Raw genomic sequence first — 26,523 nt, 5'->3', positions numbered from 1 at the left:
GAGTGTCTCTCGCTCTCCAGCTCTGGCCAAAGCCCCCGGGACGGGGCTCTGGGGACAGTGACTATTGCATCAGCCACCCATGTTCCTCCCTGTGCTGAAGATCTGGTGGAGGGTGGTGGGTGCCCCAGAGCAGTGGGGTTTGCTGGGTCCCTGCCTGGGGGGCTCCGTCTCTGTAGGGGAGCAGCCCATGTGCGTGATGATGACCTGAGGTGTCGGGGCTCTTGGGTGTCAAGGGTCTTGGATGTTGGGGGTCTCCAGAGCACACACACCCTCTGCTCCCACCCAGGGCAAAGGGCAGTAGGGCTCCTGAGAGCTACCCTGGCTCTACAGGAGCAGTGGAGCCACCTGGAAGGGGGTGCGGTGGGACGTTCCCTTGGGAAGGGGGGTTGCAGAGCCCCCAGGCTCACCCTGGTGAAACTCTCCTTAAAACTCTTGCCAGGACTTGGGGCTGGTGGGGAAGGTTGAGGGGGTGGAGGGCAGGGCTGGGGCAGGCTGGAGGCAGCCCTGAGCTGCCCTTGCAACAGTGTGTGAGCATCTGGGGCTGGGGGCTGCTCAGCTGCTTCCCTGGGTGAGTGGGCAGCTTCCTCAGACAGAGGAACTTGTGGCAGTGTGATGGTGGCCAGTGTCTGAGCTGGCCGTGTAGGTCCGTCTGGGGTCAGGGAGTGGCTGGTGGCACTGCTGGCTTGACTGCCCTGCTGTTGGCACCGAAACCCCTTGGGCTGGGGAAGGGGGCAGCTGTGACACCACAGCTGGGGATGTGCTGCTGGTGGGGTGTGTTTCAGGGTAGTGTGAGCTGCCCTCAGTGGCCACAAAGTCTTGCTTTGGTACAGCAAAAACTTGCAGAGGGAAGAAATACCTGTGTTACGGCCTTTCCGAAATCCCAGATCTCTGCCTGGGAGCTGACATTGTCTTTCTCCTCCCAGCTCGGTGGTGGAACCCTCCTGGGAGTTGGCATCTGGGTCACAGTAGATGGAAAGTCATTCCTGGATATATTTGGGGCGCTCTCCTCTAGCGTCCTGCAGGTTGTGAATGTGAGCTACTTCCTCATCGTCATTGGTTCCATCCTGCTGGCGATCGGCTTTCTCGGGTGCTGTGGCGCCCAGAAGGAGAGCAAGTGTCTCCTGATGATGGTATGGACCTGACATCTCCTTATCAAGCCTCATTTGAGCTGGGTCTGTGGTGGGGGAGATCTGAAGGACAGATTTCTCTGTGGAGATGTGCTCCTTGGATGTTTCCATGTGGTAGAAGGCTGGGTGAACCTTGGAAAGGCAGTGCTTGACCCAGAGTCTGCCTTGAGCAAGGGTGAAAGGAAGCAGAAGCTGGTGCTGAGCAGAGGTCTCTCTTGGGGCATGTCTGGAGAGGTCAGCCCCATGCAGACGGAGGGCTGGAGGACCCCAAGGTTGGGCTGTTTCTCCCTTAGACCAGAGCTGAAGGCAATGAGACAGGGCTGGAACCTTAAGGGAGGATCCTGCTGGTCCTTGGGAAGCAGATGGATTCCTGGGGGCCTGGTAGACTCTGCCTGTTGCTCTGACCTCCCTCCCCTTGTTGTATCCTAGTTCTTCTCGGTGGTGCTGATCATCTTCATTGCCGAAATTGCTGCTGCTGTGGTGGCTCTGGTCTACACAGGACTTGTGAGTGGGATATCTGTCTTGGGTTGGGCTAGTGTGGGACCTGCTCTACCCATTGGGAAAACAGGAGACATGGGCTGGCAGCGCTGCCTGTGGATGGGGAAGCTGAGAGGTGGGCACTGCTACAGGAGGAAGGGATGCTGGTCCCTGTCAGCACCAGCTACATGGGCAGGCTGGGGTGGCCTGGCCAGGGTGAGCATGGTGGGGCCAGAGATTCCCAAAGCCCTAAAGAAATGAGGCTTATGGTACAAGTTTTGCCCACTTCTTTCTTTCAAACCCCTTAGTCCAGTACCAGCCTAGGCTTGACACCTCTCCACCTCTGATGGTAGAAGCCACATAGGAGAGGAAGTTCCTAAGGCTTCATGCTGAGCAAACTCAACCCCTTATTAGGCACCTGAGAAACCACTGGGGAGAAAGGTGACTGCCTCATTAGGCACGGGAGAAGTCAACCGCAGGGCAAACGTCATTCCTGGCTCCCTCAGTTATGTCACTTATCAGATGACTCACTGGTCATAAGTGGCTTTGGTGCCATAAAGCACTGGTTACTGGGGAAGGGGCCAAGCTGTCCTTGGGCCAAAGGGACATGGTGTGATGTGCTCCTGACGGTGCTAGGTCTGGTTGGTCTCCTCCCTTATAGATTGAGACAAGTGGGGGGGCTCTTGGCTCTGTGGTGCTCCCCAGGACCTTCTCTGATGGTGTTTCTCTGCTTCTTCTTCCAGGCAGAGACGCTGCTGACGGCCGTGGTGACCCCTCTCCTGAAGGAGAAGTATGGAAAGGATAAGAGTCTCACACACATCTGGAATGTCACCATGACGGAGGTGTGCTGAGCCCTGGGCCCCCCCACCTGTGTCAGGATGCTCCCAGTACAGACTTGGTGGTGCACACCCGGGTAGGCCAGTGGGATGGGAATGAGGACACCATTGCAATCCTGGATGTGCTGAGCTGCTGCCAACCTGTCAGCTTCCCAGGTGCCTGGGACCTACCAACCTGGGATTTAGTGGTCCCATGGCTGAGGGGAGAGCTGTACATGCTGGAGTGTGGGGCAAAATCTTGGTCTCAAGAAAGCCATTGAGCATTTCCCCTAGAGCTTGGTTTAGCTGCAGCATCCCCTCCATGGGGCAGTGGGGTCCAGACCATGTCTGACCCAGGAGGGATACCTGTGGGATGATTTCCCCATCCCTTCTCTCACTCCCTCTTAGGTCCGTTGCTGTGGCCTGAATAACTACACAGACTTCACCGATTCCTACTGGCTTGAGGAGCATCGAACCTACCCAGCCCCGTGCTGTAAGAACATGGAGCCCTGCAACGTCACGATCGCCACAGAAAGTGATGTCCCGGTATGGACGCATCAGCGGCTCTTCCCTTCTGGCAGAGCCTGGTTTGGGGTGTGCCCTGGCATGGGGAGGGAGACCTGTCCTGTAGCTCCATCCCCAGCTCTGGACATGGTGGTCCCATGGGCTTTGTCCTGGGAGATGCTGTGGTGGCCTTGGTTTGTCCCTGGTGGAGACAAGCAAAGCTGCTGCCGTTGCTCTGGTCCTAAAGGGAGCTCTGAAGCAGGGAGCATGCCTGGAGCTGAGCACAAACCCAGGCACTATGCTGCCTTTTTGAGAGCCTTCCCTGCCTATTCCCCTCCTCCCCTCAAATACTGTGCTTTGGCCTGAGAAGTGCCTGAGATGAGTTGCCCTCTGAAGCCCTCAGACCTTCTCCATGGCCGTGCAGCTCTAGGCTGGAGAACTGTACCTTTCTTCTCGGGGATGTTGTGCCCCAGTGCTCAGGGGATCACTACCCTTTGCTCATCCTCACCTGTGCGGTTGCCTCCTGCAGGGTTGTTTTGATCAGATCTTGGATGAAATCAAGACTAACGCAGGAGTGGTGGGTGGCGTGGCAGCTGGCATCGCTGCCTTGGAGGTGAGTGCCTGAGCACTGCTGTGCTGCATCCTCCTTGTACCTGGAGGTGAGCTGTGGGGCTGGGAGTGGCCTGAGTGGCCAAGGGGCTGCAAGGAGGTGGTGCAGCCCTATGGACCACCATCTGCCCCAGGGTGACTACTGCATCTTCTTCCCTGGGCACACCTGTCTCTTTCTTCTTGTGTGCGGGGTGTGGATGCTACGGGCTGTGGCCCAAACCCACATTGGGATAGGACACATAGGGGGCTGACTTGCCTCTTGCTGCCCACAGATCGCGGCCATGACGGTTTCCATGTACCTGTACTGCCAGCTGGATCAGAAATGACCCCACGATGCAGGAGGATGATCTGCCCCCCCACCATGCAGGGGTGCGCCGGTGGCGTGCCATGCTCCTGGGGGGACTCCATCGCTCCCTCAGCCTGATGCTGTCCTGTGCACTGTGATTTATAGCTATGTTTCGATCTACTGATCTGGGATCTGTAGAGTTTATGTGTATATTTTTGTACTGATATGGCACACTGAGTCTGTACATAGAGATTTAGGGGGTGTTTGGAAGGGGGGTGTGTAGGGGGAAAGCTGCTTCATCTGTTTAGCCAATGCCAGCAGGAGATAAAGCAGCACAGGGGCTGGTCAGGGCTGCTGATCTGGCAGTGGCACAGCGATGTCTTGATTAAACCCTTGCAGCCATGTACTGTACCTCTCCCACGCTGTCCCCACTGTGTCCCCAGGTGGGGGCTGGCCAGTGCCCCCCTGCTTTCCTCTGCTGAACTGGGGCAGGTGCTCAGCCAAGGTGGTGTAGGTGGTAACTACACCCTCACATGGGGATGTATCTACCTCTACATCTATTTTCTGAGAGCCTTAACCCTATCACCGTGTTGGCCCCTAGGAGAGGTGCTGGCTGGTCCCCGCCCTGCCCTGGCATGAAGCACAGCCTTGTTGGTTCCTGGTCCTGCGGTGGCCAAGGCTACCCCTTACCCCTTGTCATTTCATGGCTGAGCCCCTCTCCATGCTGTAAAGAAAAAACAAATATATTTTTAATCTTGGATACAATTTATTTTCTTCAGCCTTCAATAAGCAGCCTCTGCCTGGGGGAGTGCAGCAGGGCTGGGGGCTGCCTCGCCTTTCACCCCCCCCCATGCCCTGAGCCCCATGCAGGCAGCACAGCCCTGCCCGCAGCCTGCGTGCCCTCCCTCTGCTGCGGTTCCTCACCTGCTTGGGTGCTTGGAAACAAGCAGCCCGGTGTTTGCACAACAGCTGGGGAGCGGCGGAGGCTACCATTAGCCTTGCAAACCTGTCCTGCCCTCCGCAACAGCCGCTGCTCGCTCAGCAACGGAGGTTCATGGACGGAGAAACAGCTCGACTTGAAAGGCAGGACTGGCCTTTCTTGGGGGGGTGTGGGGGACCAGATTCTGCCAGCCCCATCTCCGACCATCTCCATCCCTCAGCATTGTCCCATACTGCCTGTATGGTGCACCACAGTCCCTCTATGTATGGGGATAGTGGGGGGTCATGGGTGGACTTGGAGGTTTCCAGACATTCCCTTTCCCCAGCATCGCTCTCTCCCCTGCCTTTGGCACCACCCCACCTTGAGCATCCCCATGCCGTGCCTCAGTTTCCCATTTCAAAGGCGAGGCCAAGATGGGTGGTTTCGGGGGTGGGTTGTCGAGGGCTGCTTCACCCCATTTTTGATATGAGGCTCCCTACCTCCCCTTTTGTGGGGCAGAGCACAAGGGCTGTGTGTTAGTCGTGGTGAAGGACGGGGTGATTAGCAGCGGGGCAGGAGGCCAGTAGGCAAACAGCCTCCCCGTGCACCACCTTGCTCCGTGCCTGCTGTGGCAGCCCCTTATCAGCTCCCACACTGGGTACGGGGCTGCACTGGGGCACTGCTGTGGGCCCTTGGGGTCTGGCATCTCCCCAGCGCCATCCAGCACCCAGCACGTCAGCGGGAGCAGCTGGGTGGCAGCAGGACGGGTGCGGGGACCTGCTCCCCACCCTGGGTGAGTCAGCCCTGGGGACGTGGGTTCTGGCCCTGCCCCACGGCAAGGTGTGGGGGAAAAGCTGCCAGGAAATTGCCTCTTCCTCCTCTTCGCTGGACAGGTGAAGGTCCTGGTTTCACCATAAACTAGTGACCTCATGGGTGACGTCAGGGGCTTTTATTCTGCTTTTCCCACTCTGAGTACGCAGAGCCGCCTGGAGCCCAGCACTGCCCAGAGCCCTTCCCAGAGGCGTCGTGGTGCCCAGGAGCCGGTTGGCTCAGAGCTGGGCACCATGGGGCACACCTGGTCTGGCTTTGTCTTCCTCTGCATCCTCTTTTTGGGGCTGCCTTGCAAAGCCAGCTCCTGGCAAACACCCTCTTGCCATCACCCTTGTGGGGCCGAGCGGGCTTAGGGGTGATGCCTGGCTGGCTGGAGGCTCCTGGCTTCACACCTCTTCCAGGCCATGGGGTTTCTCCAGGACAGGACAGGCAGTTTCTGTGGTGCTGAGTTTTGGCAATAACCGTGCAACCACCAGCTTAGTTCCTCCTCTCCACCTGCTGGGAAAACTTGAAGGACCAGTTTCTCCTCCCAGATACGATTCCTCCCTGTCACCCTTTCTGGTTCTCTGCTCCCCTGGCAGCTGAAGGGCATCAGCGGGGTAGTGGTGGGTAAACCCGGCTGGTGCAGCTGCCCCTGTTCTCCCACTGTGCCCTTGCACTTCGCTTCCCTCTGCCCAGGCATTGCTGGAACTTTTGAGCTCCACAGAGGATACTCCACCCCATCCCTGCTGGTCTCCCACCAGCCCTGGGACGCATCCCAGCACACCACCGTCCCCACCAATCCATGCAGGTGTCACCAGGCATCTCTGCACCTTGTAACCCTTAGACTTGCTTGATTCCCCAGACTGGCAGCACCCCAAAAGCTGATAGTTGTGTCATTTGAATCCAAAAAGTCCCTGGGGGCACGTGGTAGCAAACAGAAACTTCCTTATTGCCCCTGGGAAGGTGTCCTTGGACTCGAGATATCCGAGCAGCTGACATGACAGGGTGTGTGTGCTGGGGTGGGGGGGTTCCTCTTTTTCACCCATGACACAGAGTGGGGGAAAAACGAGGGTAAAGTCTCCCTAGCAGGGACTGCAGGCAGTGGGCAGCACCCAGCCGTGTGTCCGAGCCTGGGTCACTGCTCTCTCCAACCGCTCACCTTCAGTGCTCCCTGGCCATGGGTTGTGCCCCCCCCCCCGTGAGCAATAACCCCCGTGTGGGTGCCAACCAGACTGGCCAGGCGGCACCAGCACAGGCTGAAACCCTCTGGGATGGGCAGAGCCAAGCAGGAGCCAAGGGCTGGGCCTGGGGGCAGACTTTGTTTTTCTCCTGGGTTGGGTTTGCTCCTCTCCCGGCTTGGGGAGGTGATGAGCTGCACCCTCACCCTCGGAAGCAGTAAGCAAGGGGTTGTTGGTGTGTGGTGGAGGCTGGGCTGGGTGGGATGGATCTGGCCCCTTCTGGCAGCATCCCCGTGGGCACAGGGTGGGGAGAACGAGGGGCTGGAGCTCCTGGCCATATGGGGAGTCTGAAGAACTGCCTTTCACCCGCCCAGCAGCCCCGTGGGGTGCCTGCACACCCGCTGCCCTGCCGTGGTGGGTTCTGCACATGGGCCAAAGTGCCAGGTGAATTGCAGCGTGCCTTTACCACCCGGATCGCCTGCCCTGGGGCACAACAGGCAAAACCCTGCGTGGCAGAGGGGTGTGTGCTGGCAGGGAGCAGGCAGCACCCAGCGCTTTAGGAAACAGCTGCCTCCTGGGAATTAGCTTTGGTGGGGGACAGAGTTGTCATGAGAGGGAAGAAGAATCTCAGCTCTTTGGGCTTCTACTGATGAAGGGAGCGAATGGGAAGCAAAAGCAAACTCATCTGGCATCAGCTGCCCAAGGAGCACCCGCCGGGGGATTTCCCCCCGCCCACTGTAACAGCCTGGCCAGGCGGATCTGGGAGGAGAGGACATCCTCGAAGGGCACAGGCTGACCTAGGGGAAGAAGTGAGGCAATGCACCCTTTCCTCTGCACAGTCTTCCTCCCTGGTTCCCCTCCTCCTCCTTGCTCCAGAGATAAAACATCCCAGGTGCCCACCCAGCGCCAAGGGTGCTTTCCGGGCAGCTCCGTGCCCTGGTTATTTGTCGGGATATCAGAGGAGGCGACAGAAGGGCAATTCAAAAGGCAGCACGCAGGAGCTGACATGGAACCTGGGCCGTTAATCATTAACGCTGCACCAGGCAGGACACAGCGTAATAACCATCATGGCAACAATCCCATGTAGCCAGTTGAAGATTAATTCTTTGCCAGGCTTTGCTGGGTGTGGGCACAGGAGGTGGCAGCCCCATGCCGGGAGGTGCAGCAGGGGATGGGGACGGGCTGTGCCCAGGGGAGGGACCTCCCACAGCGGGGGGCCAAGGGGAGAAGCCAAGCAGAGTGTCTTCCTGGGAGCAGTTCAGGCACCTCGGTGTTGCAGGGTTCTTCATAAAGCAGAAGGTGCTGGTAATTTGGGATCAGCTCCCTGAGCTGGGATGAAGGTGGCTTGGGTGCAGCATCATTGCCTCCCTCTCATACAGGGATGGGGATGAGGCCAACACACACCCTTGGCACTGGCATCCCTCCAGCGCTGAGATTCCTCCATCCGAGAGGACCGTCTCTGTTATCCCGAAGGAAGCTGGCTGGAGGGTGTGTCCCTCCATCTGTAGAGCACAGAGGGATCGATGTGCTATGGGAATGGTCAGCCTGGACTTTGCCTCCCACATCCCAGCCTGTTGTCAGAGCACAGGGATTCCCTGCTCCCCCAGCACAGAGATCCCCAGAAAAAAAGCATAATACATAAAAATAACCACCACTAGAAATGATGCAAAACTCCCCTTCCCCCCTCCAAGCTCTGGAAAGGTCAAGTTTCATGCCAAGGCTATTTTGCTTTTGTTTAATTATCAGCCAGCTCCTGGGACGCAGAGCAGCCCGGACAGGTTCCCCTTTGTACGGCTGCACAAAGCCGGGGAGGGCGGGCTGCGGGGGGGCTGCGGGGGGCTGTGCAAGACCTGGGAACCGGCAACTTGGGCAACATGTTCCAAAGCTGGTTCCTGCGTGGGGCCAAGCCCTGGGAGCCAGTGGGTATTCCCAGGGAGGGCAGGTGCCTAGGTGCCCGCCAGCTCCCAGACACCCCTGGATGCTCCAGCACCTGTGGTCTGAGCCAGGAGGTGAGTGGACCCTGAGAAAGGGCAGGAGGGGGAGTGACCCGGCTCCTCTAACAAGCTCCCTGAGACTGAGCCTCTTAGGCAGTGAACCTTGGCATCACCATCACCTAGGGCTGACAAGCTGAAGCTCCCCATCAGCCTGGCACAGGCACTCCCTTTCGAGGGGGTTAACCTACTCCTAGCATCATCCCTACATTTTGGGAGGGGTTGCTCCTATGAAGGTAGCAATTTGCAAATACTGGCTCCTCGAGGTGGGCACAATGTGGTGGCTCTCAAACCTGAGCCCACATCACCCTGCAGGGCTCTGCCCATGGGTATCAGTCCCAGTGGCCAGATCCTCCCCTCGCCCACAGCACCCTGGCAGGGGCTCAGCACCACAGGGTTTGGCCTCGGCAGGAGGTGGATGGGGATGCTGCCAGGAAGTGAGAACTTGCTCCAGCACCACAAAGCAAAGGCCCTGAGGCTGGGCAAAAAGCCTCTGCCAAGGGGGTGCCCCCCTGAAAGCTGTGCCTCGTTCAGAGGAGGGGGTGGCAGCCACCTAGGAAGCCCAGCCTGGCTGCAGGGATCAGGCTGCAGCTGGTCCATGCTGGTGGCTGACACTCGCCCACTGCAGTTTTGTTTGGGCCCTGTGGTCTTTGCCCCAGAAATCGGTGTACCCCCAGCCCTCCGCCCAACGGGGGCTGAAGTCTGGGGTGGTCTCTTGGGCTTCCTGCAAAAGGCACCCTCACGGGGCTGACCCAGAGGCTCTGCAGCTCTTTTTTCTCAGGGCAGGACCAAGCCTGCTCCTCATTTCGCTTTGTTTCACCCCCGCCTGCACCCACCCCTGCAGGGAGGAGCAAAGGCTGCTGAGCTGCAGAAGTGGTTTTGCTGAAGGTCCCTCCTTCAGCCCCTGCTTATGCTTTGCCACCCCCAGCCACAACCAGATAGGGGCTGAACAGCTCAGGAGCAGTGACATGACCTGAAGTGTCAGGTCTCAGCTGCAGCCATGGCTGGTTAATGGAAGGGGCCTGATCCACTCCAGCTAGTCTCCTGTCTTTCTGCTGTGACCTTGGCCAGGGGTTCCTTCTTCCAAGACCTCATTTCCCTCAAAGGAAAGACACCCAGATCCACCTGAAATGCAGCCCAGCACTGTGGGGCTCAGGCTGGCACCAGGCTGCTTGCTGCCCCCAGCCCAGGATGAGCAGCCACTTGACCCTGCTGACCCCCAAGGGGACACCAAGCCAGGAGCCAAGGGCCACAAGTCTGTATTTCTCCGGGGATGGCAACTGGAGGTGCTGGTTACACCAAGTGAGAGGCCCTGAGCAGCCAGTCAGAGTTTCCATCGGTTGCTGAACTGAAGATAAAAGTGATAAAGCTTGAGGAAACAGCTTACAAACCTGCACCAGCTGCTCTGGCACTGCACAGCACAGCTTGGAGGACCTCTGCTGGCACTGGAGCCACAGGGCACTGGGCCACCATTAGCCCACAGCTAGCCCTGAGGTGCACAGGGGCAGAGTGAGACACCAGAGGACAGGGGTCTGTCCTTTCCAGGCAGGTGGCCAGAGCCTGGGGCCCCAGTCCTGGGCCATGTACAAGGCCAGCTATGAAATGCATGAGGCTCAACAGCTTTGCAATGTTTACTTCTGAAAAAATAATTCGATTCATAAAGCGGCAAGCCCTGGGGATGCCCACGCACCCAGCCCTACCACAGCCACCACACTGGAGCCTTGCTGGAGGAACGGGGAGGGACGGAGAACAGCACCCACCAGGCCCATCGTGGTGTGCAGAGACAGGGAGCTTGAAGCCCACTGGTGAAGTCCAGTCCTGCTGTTGCTGAGAGCAGGGAGCCACGGCCCCCTGGTCGCTGCAGGGTGGGCAGCAGAGGAGAGGGGAACTCGTGTTTAGCCATTCCCTATCCATAGGACCATCTTCCCCAGCCCCAGGAGGAAACTGAGCCTGAGCCCTGCCAAAGAAGGGAAAGGGGATGCATTTAGTTTCAAGAAGGGAAACACGGCCTTGGGAACAGAGATGCCAGGGAAAGGGCATCATGGTGGAGAGCCATGGAAGTTTTTCCAAAGCAGGGTATGGGGAGCAAGCTGCTTTCCCCAGGAAGAAGCCAAGTCCCTTTCCCACCACACTGAAAGGACCTGCTTTACCCCGAGGGCCAGCACAAAGGCCTCCTGCCCATGGGCTGCTCCAGCTGAGTGCCAGTGAAGGGCAGTGCTGCGGGTGGCAGAGGTGGGCAACGCTGAACCCAAGCCCAGTACCACAGTCTCAAGAGTGCCAGCCTGCACCCTCTTGTTCCCCTTTTGCTTCTGTCCCATCTCTGCTGATGGGGCAGGCATGCAGGGGACCATGAGGGTCAGAGTCCCTGCAGTCACGCTAGAGCTGTGCTGTGTCACAGAGGGCTCAGTCTGGCCAAGGAGGAGCAGATCTCCCGGGTTCACAACTATTCATTCCTATGCTGGGCAAGGGAGAAAGGAGGGGAACTGAGGCTGGAGCCAGGGGGTCAAGAGACAAACCTTCAAGTCCCCTGTGCAGCTTGGGGGCTGCCAGCTCTCCATGCTGCTTTCCTGCTATCCTCCCCTTTCCAAAAGCAATAAATAAATAAGTTAGTGTAGTGTAGACAATGAAAAAATGAAGGGGAAGAGTCCCTGTGACCACAGAGAAAGGGCTGAGCAGCAAATCCTCCTCCCAAGGGCAAGCCAGAGTGCAGCATCCCTGCCCAAGGCTGGAGGACCTGGATCTCTGGCTGCATGGATGAGAGGGGGAGGTGTACTGAACAAGGGGAGCAGGACTACCCCTAGTAGGGGGGGATGACACATTAGTACTGAGTAGCTGGGTTGGGAGGGGGCCCTGGGGTCCTTCCTAAGGCACAGGAGAGGGGCCAGGGACCCCCTCCCCTTCACTCTCCCTCTGCACAAGGGGTCTACCACAGCAGGAGAGCCAGGCTGCCCATCCTGGCTCACTTCACAGCTTCCCTGCTAGCAACATACCACAGTAAGGGTGGGGATTCAGAAGAAACCCTCTGCCTTCAGCAGAAGCTGGGGGTACCTTGCCAGGGAAGAGGGAGAGACAGGGTACGGTACCACAGCCAAGGCCCATGCCAGAGCACAGCACCTCTTGTTCCAGAGGACCTGGGTCCATCCTGCCCATGGCCAGAGGGATGCCCACTGGCTGCTCCCATCTCACTCTGCAAGGCACTTTCACCCCCTCTCCCATGACTCGGGGGGCAGGGCTGCTCCCCACAGAGAAGGTGGGTGAGGATGGTCTGAGCCACAGCTCACAGCCTGCTCCACTTCCATCTATCGTCATCTCCAGCTCCCAGAACTGCAGGGAAAGCAAAGGGGCACCTAACCACCCTCATGCTGGGTACGGGGTGTCCCCTACATGTCCGCAGCAGGTTCAGCTCCCCTTCAGCATTCCCTTTTGCCTGTGAGCTGGGCTGCACCAGTCACTGCAGCCCAAGAAGTGAAGCCAGTGTGCGGGGAGATGTCCGACCCAGCGTACAGTCTTCAAGGTGCATCCATAGTGCAGGAGATAGAAGAGATACTGGAAGATCCCTTCTTCACCACTGCATTCACCACTGGGCACAAAGCCAGCCAGGCAAGAGTTAATAAATAGCACCCAGCTGGTAGGCTGCAGCACTTGACCATGAACATGCTGCCTTCTCAGGACACATGGAGTCCAAAAAGGGAGGTGTTTCTCAAGGCCTCCTCTAGCCCCCAGTTGAGCATCTCCTTCCTCCAGCCTTGCCCAGCCAGGGGGCAAAAGGAGCAGTATTAGTAAAGAGTCTGTGTTAAAAAAAAAAAAAAGAAGTTCCTGGGATGGGAGGTGACATATGTACAGGGAAGGACCCTGTCCCTTTGTGAGGAGGAGAGCACAATAGGGAGCTGGAGGGAGCCCAAGATCTCATTTTGCAGCCTGAAATGGGAGTCCGTGTCCAGTCACCAGCCTCCGAGACCTGCTGTCAACTCTGCACCGTGGGGGTCTCTGTCTTTCCCCGGTCCCCTTCACTTCCCAGCTGCCAGTCTCACGTCTGCTCTGCTGCAGCAACCGCTGGCACTGCCACCGCCCCCTCCTCCTTGGCGGGGGGCTCCATGTAGATTGGTGTCACCGACGAGGGCTTCTTGGACCTGCAGGTGAGGAGGCTGGATGGGAGCAGGGAGGGGTGGTGGTCCCCCTCAGGACCCTACTCTCAACAGCACTGCCTGGCCTTCCTGGCATAATCTTCTTCCCCCTGGAGCATTCTCCAGCCCTGTGTATGTATCCTGTCCCCTCTTCCCACCACACTAATTAAGAAGGGGAGTGGTACACCCGAGGATTGCGCTGGGACAGAAGTGGATGATGCAGTGCGCCAGGCAGGGGATAGAGTCATGAGGATGGGGGCATTACCCAGATCGCTGTGCCCCCAGATACTCACGAGTAGGGGGAGGCAGGGACCCCCACCACGAGGAAGTGGTTCTTCTTGCGGAAGAGCCGCCACAGCCCCTTGTGGTTCCCACGGACATCCAGGTCCCAGATGTGGAGGCACTAGGAATGGGGGGGGGGGAGGAAGAGGCATCAGAACCTGGGGACAGACACTAGGGCCAGGTGTCCCCTGGCAAGGAAAGAGCCACCACCCCTGCCCTCACCGAAACACAGCAGAGGGCTGACCCTCGATGGGGGTGGTACAGGGCAGCACCCCTCCAGCCACCACCAGTGAGAGGAGAGGGGGAACCCGCTCCCATCCCTGCCTCGGGACATGGGGTTTGATCATCACCTCCAGGTGAGCGATGGAAGCTATCAGACAGACAAGCTCAGGCCCTGAGCTCCCACACAGGGAGGTCACAAAACGTATCTTCTCCACTGAGCCAAGCATCTGCCCTGGGTGACCCAGCGCCTTCTATAAACACCAAGGGCTTTAACATCACCCAAGGACAGCAAGAATCCATTTGCTGAGCTGTGTCCATACCAAGGGCAAACCCAAGAACAACAGCCAGATGTTTCCTAGTGAGGCCAAGACCAGCGCAGGGGTGAGGATGGGCCATGTCAGGGGCCTCACCTTGGCAAGCTGTGTCCAGGTGGTGAAATCTGCTTCCTGCTCCATCCTGATGAACATGACATAGACCCTGCCCTCGGTGTCCGGCACGAAGGAGTCCTCACAGGGGTTCTTGCTGTGGTCCAAGACCTCAGCCTCACTGTGGAAACGGAACAAGGGGTAAGAGAAGACCCCACCTCCTCCCTCTCCCCACTGTTCTTCAGACAGGCAAGCAGTGGCTGGGGCCTCCAGGGCCACCTCCACCCTTTTTTCTATCCCAATTGGTTCACCCAGTGTGCCTCATGGTTTCTCAAACGTTTCTGCAGGCACCTACCCCAGAAGCCGATGAATTTCAGTCTCGTAGGCATCCTTCCTTAAGCTGTGGAAGGAGGAGAGGACAGAGAGATCAGGGCACAGTCAGACAGCTTGATAAGCAGGGAACATCCCAAGATGATCCAAATTTAAGACTGCCCCAGTGTAACACTAAAAGGCAGGCTGGAGCCAACGAACGGAGAGCAGGGACTGCCATGCATGCAGCAGCAAAAACGTGACCCTTCAACATGTCCACCAGGAACACAAGGTAGCTGAGCCCCAACCTCACAAAAACCACTGCAAGGATTCCCCAGCAGAGGCGAGGTTGTGGGGGCTGAAGGTTATGGCTGTTCCAGAAGGAAGGATCATGTCCTCAGCAGAAGGGGACATGGGTCAGGTCAAGCAACTGTTTCATCCAGATCTTATTCTGACCAGCACTCACCTCTCCACATTTTTAAGCTGGACATTTGGAACGGTGTTGAACTTGTGCTTCTTGAAATAGGCTTCCTGGGAGTAAGAGAGAAGGGAGGGAAGGAAAACGGTTCAGTCAGGAGTCAGCAGTACTTGGAGCTCACCTCAAGTACACCTGCTACCTGGAAAGGTCGCTGAGTCAGAGTTGAGCACCAGGACAGGGCTTGGGTGCTGAGGGAGTTCACTCACGTGAAAGTATCCGTTCATGTTGAGCCCCACGATGCCAAAGTGGTAGGAGCGCGAGATGTCAGGGATGATGCACTCCCGGCCTTTCCGCTGCTCGGGCATCCGCATCCACATGTCCCAGTCCCAGAGCTGGGGAGGGGAAACTGCCATTCACACTCAAGTTTGGGGACATGATTTGGTAGTGTTGTCATCCAGGGACCTTTCTGGTTGCCCACACCAGCTCTAGCCCCTTCGGCCCCAGCCTGCCTGGGCTGTTTCAACCAGCTCTGTGGCTGGTTATGTGGTCCTCAAGTTACCGTCTGTCCCAAATCCATTTTTCTTGGGCATCTTTCCCAGTAGAAGCTCAGGGAGAGCCTGAGCTCCTCCAGGAGTTGCACATACAGGGACTGGGTGATGATCAGGGATGGCTGATGGACAGAGATGGGGGTGTGCAGAAGATACGGTCCCTTTCAGGTACTCACCTTCTCAGGGGTTGGCCACTTTGGCTCCAGCTCGTCCTTGTACAGGCTCTTCCGGAGCACCCAGCCCAGGCCTGGCATGGTCTCCACACGGTACAGGAGCGAGGGGTCCTCAGCCGTGTGCTCATAGCCCTGCGATGTCATGGGGAGCATTCAGCACCCTGAATGCACCCCTACCCCACCAGAAAAGGAGGGATTTTGCTCCACTGAGGCTCCCAAGCCTGGGGAGCAGGGGACAGTCACCAGGAAGCACATGGCAGGGACAGGACAGTGATTTGCAGAGGCACTTCTGAACAGTGCAGGGCAGACAGACCCATTTAGGATGATAGTGGGAGGGACACCCTGCTTTAAAGACAGAACTTGGACTCCAGCCTGACATGGGAACAGCACAGGGCAGAGGTATCTGTGCTCCGCCATCCTTCCTTGACTCACCTGGTCATTCCAAGCCGAGATGCAGTACAGGCTCTCATCCTCCTCCAGAAGGTGTATCGATTGGCTCAGAAAGCTGAGGAAAGAGTTGCCCAGTCCCTGGTCAAACATCCTTTCCCTCACACAAACTAAGGCAAATTCTCCTTGAGGAGACGAGCCACCCTGAACAGCTGGGACTGTTTAACTCATCTCTTTTGCTGAGGTAGCTGATGCTGGTGTGAGATCAGGGGAGGAGCATCCAAGCAAGCTAAGTTGCATCTCATAATGGAGACATTGTCTCCTGCTCCATTAGAGTCTCTCTTCCTTAAGAAGAAACATGAGCCCTGTTAAGACACTGTCCCTGTCCTCTTGCTATGGGGCAGTTCCAGCCATGTGTGTACAGAATGGATCGGCGTCCCCAAATAGAAAACCAGGAAGAGATCCCAGCCCCCGAAGTCACCCTGCACTGAGCACCAGAACTCAAACCTCTCTGAAGGCAGAGGTCAGTTATGGCTGTTGCTGGGGACTGCTCAGCCTCAGACAGGTGAGCTACAGCGTGGCAGGGATCCTGAGCAGCCAGAGAGCTTCTAGGAAATGCCCCACCCAAACAGGGACCCACAGCTTTACCTGAAGAAGTCAACAGAAATGTCAAGGTCTTCCTCCAGAACCACAGCAAATTTAGCATCCTGTAGAGCAAGGAGAATGTCAGAAGGATGGAGAGGAACAGGACAGAACAGACACCAAGCAGCATCCCCTGTCTGTGCTGCTCCCTGCCCCAGAAGATTGATTCCAGCTCCTGTGAGATGGGGTCCACAGATGCCACTCTCCCAGGGAAACCCTGTTCTGTCTTGCTCTGATGGGCAAGCAGCTAGACAGGGCGCAGGCAGTGGCCTCACTCACCGGGAACAGGTTGAAGGTTGCAGTCAGACTGGCTTTGTAGTGCTACAAGAAAAGACAGATCATTGCCTGTGTTAGCATCAACCTGGCACAGATGCAGGGCTAAGCCTGCCTCCCTTGAATCCCATCTCAGGTCCCAGGAAATAACTGTCGCAGAGTTTGGGAAAGGTCTCTCACCTGGGAAACTCTGGCATTTTTAATGCTGATGGGTGTGTGCTGGATTCCTGAGAGGCCAAACAGCTCTATGACATCCATCGGCTCCTGCAACGGAAAGGTACAAAGCTCATCAAAAGTGTGGGTCTGGATACATTCTCCCCACCCTCTGCCAGTGTCAACTCCCTGTGACAACAACAACGTGCCTGTGGGATTCCCTGCATGTGGCTGTCTTCTTGGAGGCAAGCGAGGCTCAAAATGATGCTGTATTGTAGACCATGCAGCAAGGAACTCACCAAACCCTCTTGGACCTTCAGCCCTTAAGTACTGCCATAAGTTTCTGTTAGCCCTGCTAGTTTGCAGACCCAAAGTTGTATACAAGAATATCTGAGAGGCCCCAAATTCCCAGTCCCCCATTTACAGTGCAGGAAGAAAACAGGCACAGCCAGGAACACCTACTAGCTGCTTAATGTCAAGACCACAATCAACTTCATTATCTCTCGCAGTTGCCAGGAAAGGGACCCCTCTGATCAAGCACATCTACACTGGGATCAGAAGTAATACATATTTGGGTTGACATATCTCCACCCAAAGAAGGCCCCACCAAGGCCTTCTCCATCCCCTTACTATCACCATCCCACCTCCTAGCCACAGAAAAGAGAAGGAGCTCCCATTGCACCAACCATTCCCCCTTTTCCTGGTATCCACCATGGCGGCACAAGCATCCAGACTGCCCCCTCGTAGCTGAGGGATGCTGCTCCAGTTGCCATGGCAATGGATGCTGCTATCTTTAACCACTCTGATGTGCTGCAGTGAGAGCCTGCATAAACAAACCAGCTCCCCCAGCCCCACAGCCTGGCAGTGGTGGGAGAGGCCTGTAAGGGAACCAGACTGTTCCCTTCCCCACCTCCATCACAAGGCAACCAAGAATACTTCATGGGTTGCTGCAGAGATGAGAGCTAGCAAGCTCCTGAGACCTGCTAAGATCCCACATGCCTGTCCCAGAGTACATCCCACTGCCAGAGAGCCAGGGCTTGCAGTGGGATCCTCCTTTGAAAGGTTGAGCTGATGGAAAGGTCTTTGCCCTCTAAAGGGTCAGCTCTCCTCTACCTGGCCTCAGCTTTCATGAGCCTGTGAAAACAGCCCGTTTTGGGTCTCCACCTCTTACTGAGAGTGGAGCTGGACAGGCACGACAGGACTGGTTTGTTCCGTTTCATGCGAGGGAGCTGGACAAGAGGTGTTACACCCAGACCCTGCTCAAAGGGCTGGTGACACTCATCAGGCAAGAAAAGGGGATGGGGAGAGCCCAGCATAACTGCCTCATTCCTGCACATCAGCCCCCTTCCGACACGGGGATGTTAACCCTGGGCTTTGGGAAAGGCCAAGGCAGCTTTATCCACGCCCACAGCTTGGCTAAGCTGGCCAACTTTGTGTAGAAGCAGGTGAGGAGCAGTGTAACCCAATGCAGAAGGAAGGGTGAAGGGACTCATGGCCTGCCACCCACCAAGGATGGAGCCAGCACCACATACTCTCAACTGGGGGACCAAGGACCTGGCTACAGGGACCTCTGGGAGTGCTCTCACCTCGTAATACCCATCGATGAAGACTGTGATCATCTGTGGATTGACACCCTGGGCCGACAGCAAGGAGCGCAGCATCCTGGGGAGAGATCGAGGGGGTCTGAGCCCAACACAGCCCCAGTGGGCCCAGGATGTTCAGCAGAGGGGTATGGATCCCTTGGTGTGGGGGAAAGTGTGCATGATTAGGGAACAGGACCTACTACGCCTGGGCTCTTCCCCTTCCCGTGGCCAAGGACCCTGGTTGCTGTCCAAGCAGCTCTGCCCATGTTTCTCGTGCAACCCCAGCAGGAGGCTAGATCCTGCCAGCAGGATGAAGTGGAGGGCCTGGGCCATGCCTGGCCTTGTGGCACAGAGCAGAGAAGCCTGTCCCCTGGAAGAGCTTACCTGTACAGGTAGTTGGGGCGGTTCCCTGCAATAACAGCTACAGGCACATCAAAGACTTTATTGTCTTTGAGCTGGAAGAGAACAACGTGTGTGAGTGGGGCCATGCCAACCTCAGTGAGTAAATGATTCTATGCTACTGAAAGCAGCTGTTAAACAGCAGAGCTGAACAGTCCTACCCCTTGCTCAGGACCACGCCGACCAGGCAGGACTCCACTCAGCACAGCTGGAAACCCTGCCATCTTCCCTCATTCGCCCCACCTCTGACCTAGCTCCCAAATCCCAATTTGCATCCACTCAGAGACCTTTGTCTAAACCCTTCAGCAGTGTGCCAAGGGCAGCCCAAAGGCCATGATAGCTGCTCTGTCCAGGCTCTGCTGCGTATGCTGATGTCTCTAGAGCCATGGTAACCTGGCAGCTCAGGGCAGACATAGGACAAGGGAACTCCCTTCCCCAGCATGACCTGACCATGTGTATTCACCTTACCTTTGCTGGGGTTAAGAGCTTGCCCAGGGGCAGTTTTCACCACTCAGCTGGTACTTAAGGACAAGGCTCTGCATCTGAGCTGCAAACACACCTTGTCCAGCCCAGCCCTCCCTCCTGGAGCCTTCCCTGAATACTCTGCCCCTGCACTCACAGGATCAGGGTTGAACTCAATGGGTGTAGGGTCTTTGCAGCTACAGACACTGCCGTAACCTTCTACTTTGCTGCAGAACCTCTTCCGGCGGCGGTTCAGCTCTGTGTCAGGCCAGTGGCACTCAGCATCTGGAGGGACCAAGGAGAAAAAACAGACCGCTCATCCCCACGGCCTCACCTTGTGTGCTCCAGGCTGCACTGCCACATGCACAGCTCTCCCTAGGCTCAGCAATCACCGAGGCAGTCCTTATTACTATAAACAAGCAACACTTCTGGATGCAGATGTAACCACAGGAGCCATTCAGAAGACATCCCCACCTTACAGCCTCTCTGAGCAGCAATGGGCCATGTTCAAGGCCAATAGACAGAAAAGACTGGATCAGACCTGGTTTGGAGAGGTGACAAATGGCCAGATCATGTCCCCACTTCCCCACCCTCAGCCTTCTCAACAATCATGCCTGGACTTGCCATGGAAGCAGGAAGATGGGAAGCTGGCCCCATTTTAAAAGTTACCATCCCCATCTCAGACAGCCTTAAATCCATGCTGGGACCTTGCTAATAGACAGATGGCTTTGACTCAAAAACACCAAGAGCAGAGATACCTGGCACTGCAGAGTAGATCTTACTTCCTACCTTCCACAGATGTCAGATGAACTTCTGTCTTCAGCAGCACGGGGTCACCCCATGTCGAGAGGGCGGGTGACTTGGCATGCTTCTCCCCGTATACTTCCCCTGGAGCAGGGACACAGGGTCAGGACTGTGTGGAAGGGCCCATCCCCACTGTGTCAAGGCATAATCAGGGGCTGTAGCTCAGGTGCAGATTGGCACATTTTCCCACTGGCCTCTGGTGAGCTGCTCAAGGGACATGCTCTGCTTCCATTCCCTCCCTCACACCCAGGAAGGGAGCTGCCACTATCAATGCTTGCTCCCTGCTCATAGAGCATGTTGGGGATGGGCTGGGTTTGTCTTCACCTAGCTCCTCCCAGAAAAAGAAGCCATGGATCCTCTCCCAGCCTGTGCAAGACTCACCTCCCTTCTTCCCCACAAATGTCCACATGTCTCTCCAGCTCAGGAATGGTGCAACTTGGCTACCCAGGCTTTTCAGGACATTCTTGGCTGTGTCCTTGAGGTGAAAGGAGCCTTCATCCTGGAAGAAAACACAACCCTGTAGTTGAGGTCTGGCTCCTGATGCAGACAAAGAGTCTCCCATCAACACCGAAGAGGTACAGGGCCCACTCCTACCCTTGAACCAGAAACCTTCAAGAGCAGGTTCATAAGGTCTCTGTGCCATGAAACCTGCCAGTGGCTTCATCATGACCCACAGAGCAGGTCCTCAGAAGAGTCACAGACTGCTGTTTCCTCGAGACCAAATTGTTCTCAAACAGGGCCATGTGTCCAGCAACACTTCACACAGGTAAACCTGAAGCCTTGAAGAAGCACAGTGCTGCTTGCACAGCAGCCTAAAGCCAGCACAGTCCACAGTGTGCCCTGTAAAGCCTGGAACTGGGACCCAGAAAGGTCCCGCCACATCCTTGTATTTCCTCATGTCCATTCTCCACCTAACCTCTTGTTTATTGCTGCAGGCTCTGACACATCTGCTTTTTGCTCTCCTGCCTTGCTGGGCACCCAGCAGTACCTGTAGTAACAAGAGGGGGTGAGAGGATATGGGAGATGATCCAGTCAGGGAGGCACAGCCCAGCGGGGATGTGACATTTAGTCCTGGGAATGCCCAATGACATTCAGGAGGCAACTGCCCAGATGAGCTTTAGGGTGTCCTGACTCAAGATGATTTTTTCTTTTGACACTATGGTCACATACCTTAATGGTGAAGATCAGGATCCGGCCTCGGGCAACCATGTTGAGGAAAAGTACCATGGCTTCATCTTCATGGGGAGAATAGGTGTCAAAGACCCTCTTGGCCATCACATGACCCTGTTGGTATTCAAATGTCAGGTGCATCTTAAATGCTACATGGCCAGGACATGAAGAGTTATGGAAATCTGTCCTGGAAGCCTCTGTCCCTGAGCAGTGCAATGAGTTACTTTTCTGGTATGCCAGGGAGTTAGTCCCAAGGCAAGTTCACTGAGGTCCATGGGCCATCATTATCCAACCTCACAGCTCCTCCCCTGCCTGCTCCCTGAGGACAGCCAGAAAAGCCCAAGAGAAACACTGCAGGGACTCTCTGGGTGACCATGACATGTTCTAGAAACTACAGACAAACAAGCACTTCGGGACTTCTCTTTGCCTCATGCACCCAAGAGTTAAAGACCAAGGACAAGCACTGCTCAGTAAGAAAGACAAATGCAGACACACAGGGATGCTTTACCGTAGCCTGATTTAAGATGATGACGTGGATCCCTCTTCCCTGCTCCCGAGCCTCATCTTCCAGGACCTGAAAGCAGAGAAGTGACGAGAACCATTGTCAAAACCTTATTCCCTGCCCAGTCAGCACAGCAGAGCCCCTGAACAAGAGGAAAGTCTCTCTCTCCCGTACCATTTTGGCTTTGCTCATGGCAGTGATGGATGCCAGAGTAGAAAACAACATGGGACAACCTTCAAAGCATTGTAGGCAGGAACAGGATCACTCCTGACATCCTCGCCAGCCACCAAAGCGCTTTCACCACCCGCTGCTTGAGGCTTCACCCATTCAGCTCCATCCACCCTCTGCTCATGGGGACAGCCAGCACCCATCACTTACCGTCGTCCCATCCACAGCCACATAGACCTTTGACCGGCTGGAGTACACCTCGACATCCAAGACCTTCTTGTTGCTGACAGGGTGCCTAGGGACCTCCACATTCAGCATCTCATCATCTATAGGGGAGAAATGCTCAGTCTCAACCAGCCAAGGCACCTCTGCCTTGTCCCTGCTTGGTGCTAGCCCAGCCTCCAGAAGGTCATGCCCACCAGATATCCCAGCCCAACAAGCCATGGGTCAGAATCTACAGGGATGGCAGCTAAGGGATATCCAAAATGGCAACAGGTCTGGCCCCAGCTATCCCTACACAGACCTCTGAAGCCAAGTGTCTGAAGCCTTAAGTAAACAGACCAGGAATGGGAACAGCCTTTTCTATTAATTTTTGTTAAACCCACATGCACAGACCCGTCTTTCATCCCTAGTTGCTCACAAGTTTGCCCTGACTTAAAGAAATTACTTCTATCCTTCCAGATTCCTGGCTTTCAAAGAAAAGCAAGATGCTGCCTCTTACCATAGTCCTGTGCAGACTCCTCTTCCTCCTCATAAGCAGCTCTCCTGGTGTCCAAGATCAGCTTGATGTTCACAATCACAGTCACAAGCAGGAAGAGGACAGCACCTGTCTGCAAGGCAAGATGTTTTGCATTAGCAACTTATAAGTAACAACAACCCCAAGATCAGCCCACCCCCTTGGCAGAGGCTGCAGGGCACCCCAGGAGATCTTGCAAGGGATCATAAGCATCTGTCATTTCTCCTGTTTCCTTCTGGGGAAAGGCAAATAAAAAGAAATACAGGTGACCGAGTTTTACGGTGAAATGCTTTCATCAGCTGGAAAGCACTGACTTCTTGATACGTGAGAATTAACCCACTTCCAACTTATCCCCTCTTCCAGATCTGCAAACAGATTCCTGCTAAAACACTGCATCAAGGTTGGGGGTCTCTGCAAAGAGTTTGATAATTCAGTTACAGCTCCCAAAGTAACCTTAACTTCTGCCTCTCCTGCAGTATCACTGCTCTTGTTTCTCCCTGTGCAACCAGAGGACATGTTCAGGGTATGCAGATGGAGAGGAGATGCTGTATGACTAAAGCAAGGCAAAAGGAAGTTTCTGCAGGAAACAGCACTGTGACACAGGCTACAGAGAACAGCCCTCAACCTTACTGTCTACAGCAAACTTTGAAACAATCTGTGTGGATGCTGACACAGAGGGCTATGGGAAGGTCCAGGGGCTATGCAGGGGTCCATGGGAACCCCCAATGTGAGCGTCACCGTTGCCCATGGCCTTGTTGCTCCTAGACCAAGAGGCAGGAGAAAAGATTACAACACTTCTATAAGCATCTGTAATTTACTGAAATCCATGTTGCTTCTCTCTTGCTCAGTTTCAGTCTTTTTGTTGGCATTTGGACCCAGCGCAAATCAAAAGCTACTCCACACTAAAAGGGCCTTTTCTGAGGCAGAGCCACACAGGAAGACTTGGACCATAAACATCCCGTGTTGGGACATAATCTACCTGTAGGCGTAAGCTGCAAGAGCATGTCTGGCCACGGCCAAGAGGATGGACTCAGCTGCAATGCAAGATTGAAAGCCAAGACCTCTGCTGAAGCAATTTGACTTTACTTGGCCCAGGGACCTTTGTAACTCAGGGCCCAGGTGCTTCTTCATGGAGGAAAGGTGACAGCAGCATGTGGCAGCCGTGGGGCTCTGCACAGGGACAAAGTCCCTGCCCAGTAGCTACAGCCCTGTCCCAGGGCTGACTCTAGCAGGGAGCCCAAAAGCTGCCCTGGATAGTCACAGAGTGAGGGAAGGCTTTGCCATTGGATTCAAGACACAAAGCCCTGAGCACCTGTTACCCCCAAAACTAACACTGCTGCAGGGCTCCACCACCAGTCTCCATGCCAGGAGGGCCCATCCAGCTCACAGCAGAGCCTCCACCGAGGCCCAAATCTGAGTGCTATGACAGATTAGTCCCATGACCCAAAAGCTCCGGCCCCTTGGTCCAGCCACACTTTGGACGTACCAGATGGTTTCCAGTTTCAGCCATGCAAGTTCAGAGTCCTATTAACCTCTCCAGAGCATCTCAAGACTCAGCGTGGAGATGTCACAGCAACCAAGGGAGAGGAGGGGAGAGGTTGGTGGAGGCTGCTCATAGCCTGGTTGCCCCCGCAAGGGGATGTTGAGACAGGTCTTGGGTGATTTTGAGATTCCTCCCTTGTCCCTCAACCCCAGAGCAGCTTTCTTCCTAAAAATGTGTGCCTTTTTCAGCTCCAGGACCCTTGATTCTCTGAGGTCTGGTATGGGGCTGAGATCACACACAGGCCTGCCATTGGTGACAGGCACTAAAAGGATCCCTGTCCTAGATGGCCAGCTACTGCCTCAAGCTACGTGTTGTTGCTATCTCAGCCAAGCAGCCAAACGGGTTCAAGAAGTAACTGAGGAAGAGGAAGACGGAAAACCAGCAATAAGACAACGTGACGATATAAATGTCACTATGGCATTTTGGCTTGTTGATTTGCTGTTGACTCAGGAGTGAGCACCTTTCAGGATCTGTGCACAGAAAGCTTTTAATTAGGCATGAACAGAGCCTTGGGCTTGTGACAAGAAGCTGGCTACCTTACCAACCTGCCCAGACCTTCCACCCTGGTCAGTACTGGAGATGCGGGGGAGCAGCCCTGGTGACCAGAATGAACAAAGCAGCACTAAGCGAGACCAGCAGCTGGGTCTAGCAAGGCTGGCTCAGTCAGAGCCACTGATAAGAGGCCCAGCTGCTCTAGACCTGGCTACCCCACACCTGCAGCTCTGGTTTAGATATTCAATTTTCATCTGTGTTTTAAGCCACAACAGTGCCATGAAGGACATAAATGACAGCAGGCAGGCTCTAGCCCATTGCCCCCAGGACTATGAGCAACACCTGCCTGAATGAGGACGCCTGTCCCCAAGCCCTGAGCACCCCAGGGGATGCAGGACCAAGCAGACTCCTTCCCCAGGGAGCCCTTACATGCAAAACCCTCCCCTGCTCCCTCCCACAGCAACCAGCTGCCAGATTTCACGAGCTCTGCTCATCTCAGGAACAGCCCCTTTTCTGCAGCTCACTGCCATGGGGCTGAACCCTTCCAGTCTTTACACCCCCAGACACCACCCGGGACACTGGCTCTGCTGAGCATTAGCTGTTTTACAGCTCAGCAACCAGGTCTGCAGCTTTCCCAGATGCCAGCTGCCTCTGGAGCACAAGATCCCATTACCCAGCCCTATTTTCTCTGTCCACCTGTTGTGCCTTATACCAGGCTTGGTTTGCAAACCAAACAGGGCAAGGATGGCTTCCCACCGCAGGCTGAGCCCTGTCACACTGGACATGGGTCCAGAACCAGGAGGAGAGGAATGAGTCAGGTTTCTAGCTGCAAGCCTCTCAAGGATACCTGGATAATTGTATCTCCTGCCACAGTCACCCAACAGGTCCATTTGCAGCTGAAATGAGCTGCTAGACACAGCAGTTTTCCATGCATGAGCACAAAGCCACAAGAGGTAGCTTTCTGGGGGACACATTATGCTTCCTCCTGCATGTTAGTCACCCAGACTGCCAGCAGACCCACTTCCATCCATGCAGCTGCTCCATAAACTCGTAAATCCTGTAGATTATCGTTCCTAATCCACCGCAGGCCTGCCGGTGACTCACCTGGCACAGCTTCCGCAGCGCACGCTGGTTCATCAGCTTGTATTTCCAGGCAAGGTACCAGCTCCGCTTCTTGTGGGGCTTGATGGCAGGGTTGGGTTTCCACTCGTCCATAGTCACTGGGGCTGGCACAGGGGCAGCCGTGTGGGGTGGGGGTCAGGATGTGTGCTGCTCCACTCTCGTGTCCATCGGGGCTCCCTGCCAGGATGGGATGGTGCTGGGTGAGGGAGGTGAGTGCCTTCAAACCATCTCCCCTGCAAAGACAGGGCCTGGCACAAGCAGTGCCCATGAATGGCACCAAAACCAAAAGCCCCATGGAGCCTCTCCGCCTGCCAGCACCCCCAGCCCACAGAGAGCGAGCCAGGGGGACAGGCTTTGCTGGAGGATTCTAAGCAGGGTGTTGGGAAGCCCTTGAACCCACAGGCCATGAACTAGCCACAAGTCAGCCCCTTAGCGAGGCTACTGCAGTGCAGCGGGCCCACTCCCACCTCTGGAAACAAAAGCGGTCAAGAGGCACAAGCTGGCGATAGGCCCCGTACTGGCAGGCATTATGGAGGTGCCATCACCAGCCATAGCTGCCCGCGGGGCCCCTTACAGCAGTGGGGCTGCGAAGCAGCACCATCCCCACCAGTGGGGATGCTGCCGGCCTAGACATGGGGACTAGAGCTGGGCCACAGTTCTGCCGGGGATGCCCCCACCCCTGCTGGGCCTGGCAGGGCCAGGGGCCTGGCTGGAGCACAGCCTCACCACCTGCGGGGCCAGGCAGGGGGGGGGAAGCACCAGTCACGGGGTGGGACGCCCACGGCAACCACCCAGGGGGAGAGAGGAGGACTGGGGAATCCAGAGCCCTCAGGGGGACAACGGGACCCCGGCGATGGCGGAGGGCGGGTGTCGCTGAGGGATCCCGGCACTCGGGGGCTGGGGGAGGGGGCGGGCTGGGCTGCGGGG

General features: G+C 56.2%; 2 protein-coding genes across 2 annotated transcripts in view; one reads left to right on the top strand and one right to left on the bottom strand.

Annotated features, from left to right (window-relative positions):
- TSPAN1 (tetraspanin 1) overlaps window positions 1-4,572 on the top strand; it is a 5,217-nt gene extending 645 nt beyond the window's left edge. Inside the window, exons 2-7 of the mRNA XM_026853892.1 lie at window positions 924-1,130; window positions 1,557-1,631; window positions 2,348-2,446; window positions 2,828-2,965; window positions 3,453-3,536; window positions 3,805-4,572. Of these exons, the coding sequence (XP_026709693.1) occupies window positions 924-1,130; window positions 1,557-1,631; window positions 2,348-2,446; window positions 2,828-2,965; window positions 3,453-3,536; window positions 3,805-3,858 (657 nt within the window). The 3' untranslated portion in view covers window positions 3,859-4,572. The remainder of the gene's footprint in view (window positions 1-923; window positions 1,131-1,556; window positions 1,632-2,347; window positions 2,447-2,827; window positions 2,966-3,452; window positions 3,537-3,804) is intronic.
- A 5,764-nt stretch (window positions 4,573-10,336) lies between these two features.
- POMGNT1 (protein O-linked mannose N-acetylglucosaminyltransferase 1 (beta 1,2-)) lies at window positions 10,337-26,245 on the bottom strand. The gene is made up of 21 exons (XM_026854255.1): window positions 25,579-26,245; window positions 22,425-22,533; window positions 21,914-22,029; window positions 21,542-21,607; window positions 21,034-21,147; window positions 20,245-20,362; window positions 19,849-19,947; window positions 19,217-19,344; window positions 18,583-18,653; window positions 18,202-18,277; window positions 16,643-16,726; window positions 16,469-16,510; window positions 16,196-16,254; window positions 15,593-15,665; window positions 15,164-15,292; window positions 14,706-14,831; window positions 14,488-14,552; window positions 14,068-14,112; window positions 13,758-13,893; window positions 13,137-13,246; window positions 10,337-12,849 (listed from the first exon to the last, which is right to left on the bottom strand). Exons 1-21 carry the CDS (start codon window positions 25,687-25,689, stop codon window positions 12,747-12,749), a joined length of 1,980 nt encoding a protein of 659 aa, XP_026710056.1. The 5' UTR covers window positions 25,690-26,245; the 3' UTR covers window positions 10,337-12,746.
- Between the last annotated feature and the right edge of the window lie 278 nt (window positions 26,246-26,523).

This window comes from Athene cunicularia, assembly GCF_003259725.1.
Source record: "Athene cunicularia isolate RWA chromosome 8 unlocalized genomic scaffold, athCun1 chr8_part1, whole genome shotgun sequence".
Lineage (NCBI taxonomy): Eukaryota > Metazoa > Chordata > Aves > Strigiformes > Strigidae > Athene > Athene cunicularia.
This window is presented reverse-complemented; position numbering and strand designations above follow the sequence as displayed.

Excerpts from the sequence above, each read along its gene's own strand:
- POMGNT1 (XM_026854255.1), bottom strand. The coding sequence starts at position 25,689 with ATGGACGAGTGGAAACCCAACCCTGCCATCAAGCCCCACAAGAAGCGG. Across the intron at positions 19,345-19,848 it reads TCATCTGACATCTGTGGAAG|ATGCTGAGTGCCACTGGCCT; the intron begins GTAGGAAGTAAG and ends TGGTCCCTCCAG. Across the intron at positions 14,832-15,163 it reads AGTGGCCAACCCCTGAGAAG|CTCTGGGACTGGGACATGTG; the intron begins GTGAGTACCTGA and ends TCCCCTCCCCAG.